General features: G+C 55.0%; 1 protein-coding gene across 1 annotated transcript; it reads right to left on the bottom strand.

Moving 5' to 3' along the window:
• Positions 1-636: 636 nt before the first annotated feature.
• LOC137355941 (transforming growth factor beta-2 proprotein-like) lies at positions 637-7,874 on the bottom strand. Its single transcript, XM_068021633.1, has 7 exons — positions 7,315-7,874; positions 5,047-5,210; positions 4,442-4,574; positions 3,515-3,625; positions 1,961-2,126; positions 1,409-1,562; positions 637-797 (listed from the first exon to the last, which is right to left on the bottom strand). The coding sequence occupies exons 1-7, from the start codon at positions 7,646-7,648 to the stop codon at positions 639-641; spliced, it is 1,221 nt and encodes a 406-aa protein (XP_067877734.1). The 5' UTR covers positions 7,649-7,874; the 3' UTR covers positions 637-638.
• Between the last annotated feature and the right edge of the window lie 6,060 nt (positions 7,875-13,934).

Raw genomic sequence — 13,934 nt, forward strand, 5'->3', positions numbered from 1 at the left:
CGGTCAAGGACGTGTTTGCGGCCCCCACCTCCGCCGCTCCCCCTGCCAAGCTCTCGGCTGATTTCCCCGCCTGACCCCCACTTCAGTCAGAATTTCAAGGGGGCGTGAATTGGTTTTTGAAGTCGAACAATTGACCCCTCTGTTGTGGGGGGTGGGCAGGGGAGGTGCCATAAAGAGAAAGAAGGGTTGTGGCCTTAAGCGGTCAGTCCCTTCCCCACCCCACACACCCCCCCCCCTCCCCCTCCCCCCCCCATAGCTGAAGTGACAATCCTCCAGCTTTGCTCTGTTTATCCAGAGATGCGGCTACCAGCCAAAAACAAAAAGACCCAGAAAAATCACGTGTCATCAAAAAAAAAATCGCCTTTCTCTTTAAAAATAAACGCTTTTGATTCCAATTAGAAAAATAATTGGACGTGGCGGGAGACAAAATCAGAAATCAGCCAATCGGGTGAGGAGGAGACTGTGGCTTTTTTTGATTGGTCAAACCCGGCGGCCCATGGCGGGAGGGCGTGGGGGTTGGAGGTTGGAGGTCAATGTGTGGAAACCCTCCAGGGATGTGTCCAATGGGAGTTGGCAACCCCCAAACCCCGCCACACCCCACCCCACCCCTCACCACACCCCACCCCCACCCCTCCGTCTTATCTGCACTTACAAGACTGTACGCTCATGTCAGACAGCTGCGCGACCTTTGCCCTGCGGCCCACGTAGTACATGACGGCCAAGGAGTCGAGATCGCTCGCCACGCAGCAGGGGGAGGCCGAGGCCTTCGGGTTACGCGACCTGTAGAGGTTGAGCACCTTGGGAAGGGGGGGGGGGTGGGGGGCAGGGGGAAAAGAGAAGGAAATTGCGTTTAAAAAATAAAAAGGACCTGCATTGCTATAGTGACTTCCACCACCGCGAGAAGTTCCAAAGCGCCACACAGCCAATGAAGTACTTTTATTTTCAAGTGTTGTCATGTAGAAAACGCCAATCTGCGCACAGCAAGATCCCACAAACCGCAGCATGGTAATGACCCAGATCGTCTGTTTCTCGTGATGTATCCTCCAGTCCCTCCCCAACTGCCCTGGAGACGCTGCCTCTCATTCCTCATCCTCCGATACCTCACTCCGGGCCCCTGCAAGTCTCAAGTGAGGCTTGAGTGCGAGTTAGGGGACATTCAACCAGATGGGGAGGCCCCACGGCCACCAGAATTCGGATTGTCACTCCCAAATCCCCGTCCAACACAGTGACCACAGAACCTGGGATCCTTCTATTCCTTTTGGGCTCAGGAGGGGAGGACAGTGTGGAGATGTCAGGTTGATTGATGTACCCAGTTGACGAATAACGAGCACCCCCCCCCCTCCACACAGGCATCTCCGACTGTGATGCCCCATGCGGCCGAATAGCTCCGCCTGGGGTTTGGCCTTACCTTGCCGTGCAGCACGTCCGAGCTCCACAGGTAGGGGCAGGGCCCGCCGCAGAAATTGGCTCCATAGCCCCTCGGCTCCCGAATCCACTTCCAGTCCAGGTCCCTTCGGAAATCGACATAGAGGTGGTGGAGGCAGCACTCGTCCTCGAGGTTCCTGAGGGAGGGACAGGGAGCCGTCACTCTACCCTCCATGTTCTCACCCCCCCACCCGGGGTCCAACCGCTCGGGGGAGTGGGTTCACTGATTCACCCCCAGGCCCTGCCTTAGCATTCGTCTCCCGCACTCCATCCCAGCACGCCCCCCATGGTCGAACAGTAGCTGCCAGGGCCCGATGCTGTTTCACAGCCAGTCGGTGGGGGGGTGGTGGTGAAGTACTCCTGGGGCAGCGGAGTGGGCAGTGCCCGCCAGTCCCAGTTTGCCCCCAGAGCACAACACGAGAGAAGGAATGGTCCGCCCCCCCCCGTCCCATTGCTCCACTCCCCCATCCCACCCCCTCCCCCTATCCCACTCCCCTCTTCCCCCTCCCCCTCACTCCCCGGGCTTTGCCCTCACCTGGAGCAGACGTTGTTGTCGATGGCACGTTTCCACCTCAGACCGTTGCGTTCGGCCTCCCTCCGAGGAGAGGGCAGGAGGGTGAAGAGCAGGTGAGGGATCCTCAAAGCCGCCAGCTGCTGCATGCGGGACCGTTTGTACTCCTTGTAGGGGTTGTCATCGATACCTGGAAGCAATTCAGAGCTGAGTGGCCGCAACCTCGCGCAGGGCGGCTCGAGAACCAGCAGGGGGCGGCGGTGTGTCCCGGCTGCTCGACCGGGGAGTTCCAACGTGGAGAGGGGCAGGGATTTAGAATTCCAGCCCAGAGGCAAGGTTCCTCAGAAAGGCTGTCACTCTCCCTCACCTCTGAGTCAGGAGGTTGTGGGTTCAAGACCCACTCCAGAGACTTAGCAATAATCCAGGCCGACACTCCCAGTGCCAGTACTGAGGGAGTGCCGCACTGTCGGAGGGTCAGTACTGAGGGAGTGCCGCACTGTCGGAGGGTCAGTACTGAGGGAGTGCCGCACTGTCGGAGTGTCAGTACTGAGGGAGTGCTGCACTGTCGGAGCGTCAGTACTGAGGGAGCGCTGCACTGTCAGAGGGTTGGTACTGAGGGAGTACCGCACTGTCGGACGGTCAGTACTAAGGGAGTGCCGCACTGTCGGAGGGTCAGTACTGAGGGAGTGCTGCACTGTCAGAGGGTCGGTACTGAGGGAGTGCTGCACTGTCAGAGGGTCGGTACTGAGGGAGTGCTGCACTGTCAGAGGGTTGGTACTGAGGGAGTGCCGCACTGTCGGAGGGTCAGTACTGAGGGAGCGCCGCACTGCCGGAGGGTCAGTACTGAGGGAGGGCCGCACTGTCGGAGGGTCAGTACTGAGGGAGCGCCGCACTGTCGGAGGGCGAGTACTGAGGGAGGGCCGCACTGTCGGAGGGTCAGTACTGAGGGAGTGCTGCACTGTCAGAGGGCTGGTACTGAGTGAGCGCCGCACTGTCGGAGGGTCAGTACTGAGGGAGCGCCGCACTGTCGTGGGTGCCGTCTTTCAGATGAGACATTAAACCGAGGCCCCGTCTGCCCTCTCGGGTGGGTATAAAAGATCCCACGGACACTATTGGAAGATGAGCAGGGGGGAGTTCTCCCCGGTGTCCTGGGGACAATATTTAACTCTCAACCAACATCACCTGCTCATTCATCTCATTCCCTACTTGCGGGATCTTGCTGTGTGCAGAGTGCTGGCTATTGGGGGGGAGGGGGCATCTTAAGCCAGGCTGGTGCTCCTTTGATTATTATGGGGTGGCGGTTATCCACTCAACCCGTTTCATCTGGAGCCCAGTTTAATGGGAGCCTGTTTAATGCAGGAATTGTTTTCTGTGGTCACTGCTTTATGGGGTCTCTGTTTAAAGGAGTTTTGTTTTATGGGGTCTCTGTTTAAAGGGGTCCTGCTTTATGGGGTCTCTGTTTAAAGGGGTCCTGCTTTATGGGGTCTCTGTTTAAAGGGGTTTTGTTTTATGGGGCCCATGTCTAATGGTTTGGCCATCCTGTTTGGGCTTGGTTCTGCAGCCTGGAGATTGATGTACCTGCAAAGCGGGCCTCGAGCTCCTCGCTCCTGTTGGTGACGATGTTGTTTGATGACGGGATGAAGGTACAGCAGGGACAGTGGACACTGATCTTAAATCCCTGGTTTCTGTCTGAGAGAAAGGGAATCATTGGAATGGAGAATGTAAACCCCCATGAATTCCGTCAACTCCCACTGCCACACAGCCCCTCCCACTGGCCCCGCCCACTGCCACACAGCCCCTCCCACTACAACACAACCCCTGCCACTGGCCCCTCCCACTGGCCCCACCCACTGCCACTGGCCCCTCCCACTACAACACAGCCTCTCCCACTGGCCCCTCCCACTACAACACAACCCCTGCCACTGGCCCCTCCCACTGCAACACAGCCCCTGCCACTGGCCCCACCCACTGCCACTGGCCCCTCCCACTACAACACAGCCTCTCCCACTGGCCCCTCCCACTACAACACAACCCCTGCCACTGGCCCCTCCCACTGCAACACAGCCCCTGCCACTGGCCCCACCCACTGCCACTGGCCCCTCCCACTACAACACAGCCCCTGCCACTGGCCCCGCCCACTGCCACACAACCCCTCCCACTGGCCCCACACACTGCCACACGGCCCCTGCCAGTGACCCCGCCCACTGCCCATGGCCCCTCCCACAAACACTTGACCCTGCCCGCTGCCACTGGCCCCTCCCACCACACGGCTCTGTCCTCCTCCACATGGCCCACCCACACCCCCCCCAACTCCTGCAACAGGTCCGCCCACCTTCACTGGCCAGGCCCACTGCCACCCAGCCTCCCCCACCTCAGTGCAGCCCCTCCCTCCTCGACACAGTCCCTCCCTCCTCGACACTGCCCCCTTCCTCCTCGACACTGCCCCCTCCCTCGCCTCACAGCTCAGGGCCCCTGGCCCACAAGGGGTGAACACACCTCACTTACCTCGGTGCAGTAACCACTCACTAACGGTCTCCGTGACGTCGAACGTCAGCCATTCCCCCACACTCCGGGGACGTACCACCCTGCTGTCGATGTAGCGCTGAGCCGGGGAGGCTGGGTCCCTGGCCTTCAGAACCTGAAAAGGCCAAAACAAGTGCCTCATGATCCAGGGGGATTGGGGAAAAAACAGCCCAGAGCACCTGCATTCCAGGACTAACTGCTTCCAAATCCTCAAAACTCCCTGATTCACCTGTTCTAACTCTCACGGTATTCTCCCAAGGGCCGTGAGGCTCCCTGCTGACCACAACCCCCAATGTATGGCCGGCTCCCAGGATGAGGCCTGCTCCCAGAATGAGGCCTACTCCCAGGATGAGGCCTACTCCCAGCATCCCACTCCGGAAACCTGAGCCCATAATTAAGTCTGACACTCTCAGTGCGGTACTGAGTCAGTGCTGCACTGTTGAGGGAGGGAGTCACCTCTTCCTCCGCCAAACCCCATCCTCAGGAGGGCACTGAGGCCCAACTAACTCAGGAAGCTGGGTACAGCCTCCTGGTTCACAGGACTCCTCAACCAGCCCTATTGCCCCCACCCACAAAGCACCCGTTACCTGGTACAGCTCGATCCTTTGCTCTGCCACTCGGGACTTCTGGTAACGGATACGATAAAGTCGGAACTCTGCCTTCATTAGGTTTGTGGCATTCTTCTCTATGGCCGAGGCATCAAAGTGGATCAGCCTGAAATACGGGTTGTAGGAACTGGTGGAAATCATATCTAAGGAGTGAGGGAGAGTGACACCAAGGTCAGGGATGAGGGAGATTCTTCATCTCTCAAAGAAATAATGGCACGGTGCAATTACACTCTAACTGTCCCCTGAAATAATCTGAGATTATTACCTTAACCTTCACTTAGTATCTGTGTCAAACATTCCTTCGCAGGTGAAAGGGTCTCAGGAGAAAATAAACTGGAGAGAGAAAAACACAAACTGGGCGGAGAGATAGAGAGGGTAACACAAACTGGGCTGCAGCTGAGGGATGTCCGAGTCCGTGAATCGAATTTTAGTTTGGCTTTGATCTTATATCCAACATTTCTAACTTGCTGCATGTTGTAAAACGCTGTAACATTGTGTGCAACCTTCAGTGAGAAGTTATTCAAATGAATCAGTGGAATTTTACCAGTTTCTCATTGATACGGTGAATGAAATCACAGCAGTTGTTTTCATTAAAACCTTACTTATCCTTAAATATTTGGGGCACCACAATATTGAGCCACTCAACAGGGAAGTTCAGTAACACTGGGGGCAAATGTCATGTGATCAAGCGGCACCTGAGCAGTGTCACATGACTGAATGTCACGTGAACAAATCTCCAGGAATCCGCCAAATCGGAGTTGGCGACCCTACTCAATAGCCAATTGGGGCAAATTCCAGGTCCTGAGGCCAACACTGGGGGTGTTCTCTTCTGGCTACTTTTGTGGGGTGGGGGGTGTTACATCTGGTTGCAGCGCCCCCTAGCTTAGGGGAGGACTGCAACTCACAGTGACACGTAATGGCAAGGATGTGCAAGGGTGTTTGGTTCAGGGTCCCAATCTTTTTGTGCAGGTGACTCCTGATAGCTGCAGCATGGCAATGGAGGATGTGATATCCCATAATGCCCTGCAGTCAGGAAAGTCCTCTATTCAATATACTGGCTCCCATTCCCCCCACCCCACCCTCCCCTCCCACTGCCTGTGTTTTAAGAGAGGGCTTTCACTTCTGCAGTCCATACTGGGATAGCTCTGCCTCCATAGCTGCACAATTGCTGAGGCAGACGGGGGACAAATGATAGGCCAGTACCTCGTGCCGAGCTATTCAACTGCATGATGCCTCGCAGCCTTGCCTTGGCAGCTGCAGGATAAGGCTCTGATTTGCAGGAGGATAGGGAACAGCCAGAGGCCATTCAGCCCCTCGAGCTCATGGCTGATCTATACCTTAACTCCATCTGACCCGCCTTGGTTTGCTCCTAAACCTAAACCTCATTTAAATATGCAACGGTGGGTGTGGGGGGGACCCTCCACCCTCCCCTCCCCTCCAGGGTCCTGTCCCAGCACCTCGACACCCAGCTATGATTCAATTACTCCTCCCCTTTCTCTGAAGGCACTGACTCCTGACGGGCTGAGGGCGGGGGAGAAATCAGCTGCCACCCGTCCCGGCTATTCAGCATGGGGAGGCATCGCTCATTCGCCCACAGTGAGCTGAAGCTGATTTTTTTTCTTTCTCCTTCCCCCTTCTTGCCCCTGGTCTGGGAGGTTGCAAAGGGGTGGGTGGGTGAAGGGGAGGGAGGGGATTTTGCCGACAGTAACGACCTTTATTTTTTTTTTTTGCCCCCTCTCTTTAAAATCGGTGCCCTCTGGGTTCCGACCCTTCTGCCAATGGGAACAGTTTCTTTCTCTCTCTCTCTCTCTCTCTCTACTCTGCCCGGACCGCCTCATGGTACTGAACACCTCGGTCAAATCCCCTCTCAAACCTTCTCTCCCCTAAGGTATCTATCCTGCGTAACTGAAGCATCCGTGCATCCCTGGAACCATTCTTGTGAATCTTTTCTGCACCCTCTCGAAAGCCTGGACATCTTTCCTGAAGTGTGGTGCCCGGAATTGGACACAGTGCTCCAGTTGAGGTCCATCCAGTGTTTTATAAACACTTAACACAGTCCTTGCTTTGTTACCTGGTGTATCTACTTATAAAGTGCAGTTTACTGAACCTGTCCTGTCCCCTTCAATGATTTATGCACATGTACACTCATTGCAGTAATCGAAATATTAAGAGCTACAAATTCTTCTTTCACATTCTGTTTCTAGTGTCCTTTAACCTGCGTTTACACAATGAGATTAATTAACTTACTTTCCCTATAGCTGAATGGGATCATATCCATTCGGCGCATTTCCTTGGCGTAATATTCCAGGCTCCCACCCTGGTCACACAGTAATTCCTGCCGGTGGGCTTTCTCCCTCAGCATGTCCCGGGTGCTGTTGTACAGCAGGATAATCTCCAGCGGCAGATCGTCCGGCATGTCGTCTGGGTCAGGGGCTTCGGTCAGCTGCAGCTTGCTGAGGATCTGTCCCCGGATCGCCTCGATTCGCCTGCGCTTGTACTGCTTCAGGTCCAGACTCGGACAGGTGGAGAGGGCCAGAGCTTCTCGGGCGCAGCCCAGCAACAGAGGCAGCAACAGCAACATCAGCCCCTCCAGAGGGGTGGAGAGATGGGGCGTGGAGGAGAGAGCACCCAGCAGAGAGCACCCAGCAGAGAGCAGGCAAAACACAGCAACGGTGCTGGACTGTCTGTTGTCAGACAGCCTGCCCCTCTCTCTCTCTCTCTCTAATCTTGTCCCTCCCTTTCTTTGTCCCTGTTTCTCTCTCTCCCTGCCCCGTCTGTCTCTATCCCTGTTTTCTCTCTCTCTAACCCTGTCCCTCCTTCCTGTTTTCCCTCTGTCTGTCCCCGTCTCTCTCTATCTATCCCTGGTTCTCTCTCTCTGACTCTCTCTCTCTCTCCTTCACTCTTTCTTTCTCCCCCGTACCCTCTCTCACCTCCTGTTCACTCTCTCACACCCTTTTTCTCTCTCCCTCACGCCCTCTCTCTCCCCGTTCTCTCTCTCTCTATCCCCCTTTTTTTCTCCCAGTCTCTCTCTCCTTGTTTTCTCTCTCTATTCCCCTCTCTATTCCCTCTCTCTCTATTCCCCTCTCTCTCCCTGTTTTCTCTCTCTCTACTCCCCCTCCCTCTCTCTATTCCCTCTCTCCCTGTTTTCTCTCTCTTTCTCTATTCCCTCTCTCCCTGTTTTCTCTCTCTCTATTCCCTCTCTCTCTCTCCCTGTTGTCTCTCTCTTTCCCTCTCTCTCTCTCTCCCTATTCCCCTCTCTCTCTACTCCCCCCTCCCTCTCTCTATTCCCTCTCTCTCTCCCTGTTTTCTCTCTCTTTCTCTATTCCCTGTCTCCCTGTTTTCTCTCTCTCTATTCCTTCTCTCTCTCTCCCTGTTTTCTCTCTCTCTATTCCCCCTCTTTTCTCTCTCTCTATTCCCCCTCTTTTCTCTCTCTCTATTCCCCCTCTTTTCTCTCTCTCTCTATTCCCCCTCTTTTCTCTCTCTCTCTATTCCCCCTCTTTTCTCTCTCTCTCTATTCCCCCTCTTTTCTCTCTCTCTCTATTCCCCACTCTCTTCCTGTTTTCTCTCTCTCTATTCCCCTCTCTACTCCCCCCTCCCTCTCTCTATTCCCCTCTCTCTCTATTCCCTCTCTCTCCCTGTTTTTTCTCTCTCTATTCCCTCTCTCTCTCTCCCTATTTTCTCTCTCTCTATTCCCCCTCTCCCCCTGTTTTCTCTCCCTCTATTCCCCGCTCTCTACTCCCCCTCCCTCTCTCTATTCCTCTCTCTCTCCCTGTTTTCTCTCTCCCTATTCCCTCTCTCTTTCCCAGTTTTCTCTCTCTCTATTCCCCTCTCTCTTCCCTCTCTGCCTCCCTTTTTCTCTCTCTACCTGTTTTCTCTCTCTCTATTCCCCTCTCTCTTCCTGTTTTCTCTCTCTCTCTATTCACCTTTCCCTGTTTTCTCTCTATTCCCTTCTCTCTATCCCTGTTTTTTTTCTCTCTCTCTCTCTATTCCCTCCTCTCTCTCCCTGTTCAACTGCAGCTCAGACTCCGCTCTGTCCCGGTGCGGTGAAAACCCACATCCTCTGCCGGCGGTTTTCCCGGGAGCTCCCGGACTCCTGTCCCGGCCGAGAAAACTCCGCCGTTTAAAGGCGGCCCCGACAATTCAGCTGGGAATCAGAGGGGCTGGGACTGAGCCGGGAGGGAGGGAGGGAATGAGGGAGGGATGGAGAAAGGAGGGAGAGGAAGGACACAAACACACACACAGGACCCCTCCCCACACAATCTCCGACGTGACCCGAAGGTCCCCAGTTAATATAGTTGCCACCTTGTCCACAGTCTCTTTCAAAATATATAGATCGAGGGTGGAAGACGCCTGGCACTTCGACTGTGGGAGGATATTGGTGCACTTGTGCGGAGGGAATGTATATTTCAGTCATGGAGAACTCTAAGCCCCTGAAGGCGCCAAATGCGAATGCGGGCTATTCGACTGCGTGAGGCATCACAGCGGAGAGATGGAAAAATTGCTTCCCCATTCCCAGCTCAGGGAATGCTGCAGCTGGCTGGGCATCAGAATCACTACTGGCTCCAGCTGAAAGGGAGCAAGAATCCCAGGGGAGTGTTTTTTTCCCGGTTATCCTGACTCAGTACCCAGTGCTGGTCAACTTTGCCCTTCGTACATCATTGAAGACATCAGTGGCTCAAAGCCTGATGCACCATTACAAGGCAGGCCTCAAAGCCACAGGCAGGCTGTTCCTGATCCAATTATCTGGCTTAACAACCCTGGGTGAAAATTATATTTAAAACTGCAAAACACTGCAAAACTCAAATATCAACCGAAACTGTTGGGAATCCTCAGCAATTCCGGCAGCATCTGTGGAGAGAGTGACCTTTCATCAGAATGGGTATCTGAGTAGAACTCCCTCTACACTGTCCCCATCAAACACTCCCAGGACAGGTACAGCACGGGGTTAGATATCCTGCCGGAGGAGATGACACCTTTTGCGTGGAGCACCACGCACCTCCTCTATCTGGGAGTCCACCTTAGCCCCGCTGAGGAAGCCTGGCCGGCAAACTGGCAGGAGTTGGAGGCGAAAGTCACCGCTCGGCTGGGGCGCTGGACAGGACTGCTCCGAGTGCTTTCTTACAGGGGCCGAGCGTTGGTCATAAACCAACTGGTGGCCTCCATGCTGTGGTACCGGTTGGTCACTTTGGCCCGGCCCCCTGAATTTGCCACCAAGATCCAGAAGAAACTCGTCGATTTCTTCTGGGGCAAGAGGAAACACTGGGTCTCTGCCGCGGTCCTGAGTCTCCCGATCGAGGAGGGCGGTCAGTCGCTGGTGTGCGTCCGCACCCAGGCTGCGACTCTCCGCCTTCGGACCCTGCAGAGATACCTGTACGTCGAGCGTCCTCCCAGATGGTGTGCGCTGGCGACGTATTTTTTCCGCCAGTGTCACTGCCTTCAAGACGACACGCAGCTCCCGGTGGAGTCCGTTAGCCGCGCCTCTCTGAGGGAGTTGCCTGTCTTTTACCGGGATCTTTTCCGAGTCTGGAACATGGTCGCCTCCAGTCAGGGCGCTCCCCCGCCGGCGGAGGAGAGAGCCTCGGCTGTCCGGGCGGCCGACTCCGGGGACGGTCCGGCGGGCGGAGGAGTAGCCGAAACCCCCGGGACGCCCCTCACTGCGGGTGGCGAGGGGGCTCGGGAGTGCGGAGCGATCCCGGCCGAGCTGACCCCCGCTCGGCCGGAACTGCTCATCGGACCCAGGCCCCGAAACCCTCCTCGGGAGCCGGTCCCGCACAACCCGAGCCGCCTCTCGGAAATGCCCTCCGTGCCATTCCAATCGGCGCGGAGGGGTTTCCTGTACGGGCTGCTCCTGCACACTCTCCACTTCCTCGCCCTCGTCAGCCGGCCGGACACACCCTGGCGGTCCGCGTTGCCATCTGGCGGCGAGGGGAAACCCCGATGGAGGTCTCTCTACGCGGGAGTCTTCCCCCTTTACATCGGGGACCTGGGGTGGAGGGTGCTGCACAGAGCAGTCCCGTGCAATAGGCTTTTAAGTAGGTTCACGGACTCCCAGGCCACCTGTACTTTCTGCGGCCTGGACAAGTCCGTGTTCCACGTTTATACGGAGTGTGCGAGGTTGCAGCCCCTATTTGAGTATCTGAAGGGGCTGCTCCTCAAATTCTGGCTGCACTTCAGTCCCACGCTCCTGATCTTTGGGCACCCGGTGCGGAGGGGCTTGGGCCGGGAGGAGGATCTCCCCGTCGGTCTGCTCCTGGGCCTGGCCAAGGTGGCAATTCACAGGTCCAGGTTACGGGCTGTCGGGGGGTCCGTCCTCCCCGATTGCCTGCCCCTCTTCCGCGGTTACGTTCGCGCCCGGGTGTCCCTGGAAAAGGAGCATGCGGTGTCCGCCGGTACGCTTGAGGCCTTCCGCGACCGGTGGGCACCGCAGGGACTGGAGTGCATTGTCGACGCCGAGAATGGCATTTTAATTTGAGTTTTTTGTTTATTTATCTGGTTTTAATAAAGTTATTTTAAAACTGTAAATATGTATATAAAGGGGGCCTGAGGAATAAAGGCCCCCTCGACGTGAAAAATATAAAAGGGGCCTGGGGTATAAAGGTCACCTTATATAAAAAAAAAACGGGGTTAGATACAGAGTAAAGCTCCCTATACACTGTCCCCCATCAAACACTCCCAGGACAGGTACAGTACGGGGTTAGATACAGAGTAAATCTCACTCTACACTGTCCCCCATCAAACACTCCCAGGACAGGGACAGTACAGGGTTAGATACAGAGTAAAGCTCCCTCTACACTGTCCCCCATCAAACACACCCAGGACAGGTACAGCACGGGGTTAGATACAGAGTAAAGCTCCCTCTACACTGTCCCCCATCAAACACTCCCAGGACAGGTACAGTACGGGGTTAGATACAGAGTAAATCTCACTCTACACTGTCCCCCATCAAACACTCCCAGGACAGGGACAGTACGGGGTTAGATACAGAGTAAAGCTCCCTCTACACTGTCCCCCATCAAACACACCCAGGACAGGTACAGCACGGGGTTAGATACAGAGTAAAGCTCCCTCTACACTGTCCCCCATCAAACACACCCAGGACAGGTACAGCACGGGGTTAGATACAGAGTAAAGCTCCCTCTACACTGTCCCCCATCAAACACTCCCAGGACAGGTACAGGTTTGATATTTTCTGTATTGTGGAGGATAATTATACAGCGTTACTGCCCTCTGGTGGGGAGGCCCCATTAAGACACCTCTCAAGACAGGAATTTGGGATTCTCCCTGTGAACTCCTCGATTGCAGGGTCAAGTTTCCCGTGCTCCTCCTGCCACTTTGACTGCTCCCCTCTCTCCTGCCCCAGCCACTTCCAGTTGCGGCACTGAACCAGTGAGTACAGGAATGTGTCCTGTTCCAAGCTTCATTCCCCCCCCCTGCTGTGCCATTTGGCTTCAGGACATTGTGGATAATGAAATGTGATTGGGGGTGGGGGGGTGGTGGAGAGGAGAAACAGCCAGTGGTCCACACTCCTGCTCCCGATCTGGAAACAACCCCCCCCCCCCCCCCAGTGTCAGCGAGCAATCAGTGGCTTCAGGAGGGCTCTTGCTAAGCCTCAGTACTGACCCTCTGACAGTGCGGCACTCCCTCAGTGGGATATAGTGGGGCAACTGTCAGTGTGTTGAATCCGTGTTTGTTTCAATGCCACTTAAGTACCCTCCTCCTCCCCGGATGGCGTTTTGCCCAATCAGTTGACAGGACAGGCTGTTGGAAACCCAGCACCAGTGGAATTAACTGAAAGGAAGCTCGGCCAGCTGCTTGAGGCCTTCCGCGACCGGTGGGCACCGCAGGGACTGGAGTGCATTGTCAACGCCAAAAATGGCATTTTAATTTGAGTTTTTTGTTTATTTATCTGGTTTTAATAAAGTTATTTTAAAAATATAAGTGTGTATATAAAGGGGGCCTGAGGGATAAAGGCCCCCTCGACAAAAAAAAAAATAAAAAAAGGGGATTGGCTGTTCTCTGATTGGGAATACTGAGTGCCTCAACGAGGTGCAGCTGAAGGTTGCAGAGGTGGAGAGAGCAGCTGCAACTGAGCAGAGGTGAAACTTCAACAACAGTCTCCATTAAAGAGAAGAAAGAGACATTTGTTGGATACAAGGCTTTGTCTGGAGGTGGGTGCTGAACACCAGTAATTTACTTTGGACTGTTGGGGGAAGAACAAGTGGCTGGAACAACAAGGGGTGGGGCTGCCAATTCAACAGGAATCTGTGCTGCTGCAAAAGCACACAGGGAAGCTCCCTCCCCACACCATTTGCCAAGCATGGGTCAGCTGAAGCTGCCCAGCTAAACAGACGGAAGGGGATAGATAGTGCCTGGGCAGCTTCAGCTGACCCAGGTGAAGACGACTCCCCCAACCAGAAGACCGGAAGACCAACTTCAAAGACTGTTTTAAGTGTACTGTGAGCACCACCTCCAGAAAGCAAGTCATCCCTTCCAGCCTGCCTTTGCCTCTCCTCTATTACCTCAGCCTCTCCACTAACCTGTTGTTTGTTTGCTTTGTTTTAATACACATTCAATATTTTTGGTGAATCGCTGTTATTTGGTGTGCAAGTCCACAATTTGGGGTGGGTTTAGCTCTTAGATCATGGCAAGCCCTTCATCACCGGTGCCGGGGCCCTCTACTACCTATGCAGCTGCAGCTTCTGTGGCTGCCCACGTGGCCCCGTCACCCTTTAAATTGTTGACATGCAGCCATGGGGTGAAGAGCTATCCCCACCCCAAAATGTCTATTGAGGCCTGCGTTAAGGCAATGGCCGTGGTTGTCGGCCCCTTTTATTTTAAAAATATAAGTGTGTATATAAAGGGGGGCC

This window comes from Heterodontus francisci, chromosome 44 (assembly GCF_036365525.1).
Source record: "Heterodontus francisci isolate sHetFra1 chromosome 44, sHetFra1.hap1, whole genome shotgun sequence".
NCBI lineage: Eukaryota > Metazoa > Chordata > Chondrichthyes > Heterodontiformes > Heterodontidae > Heterodontus > Heterodontus francisci.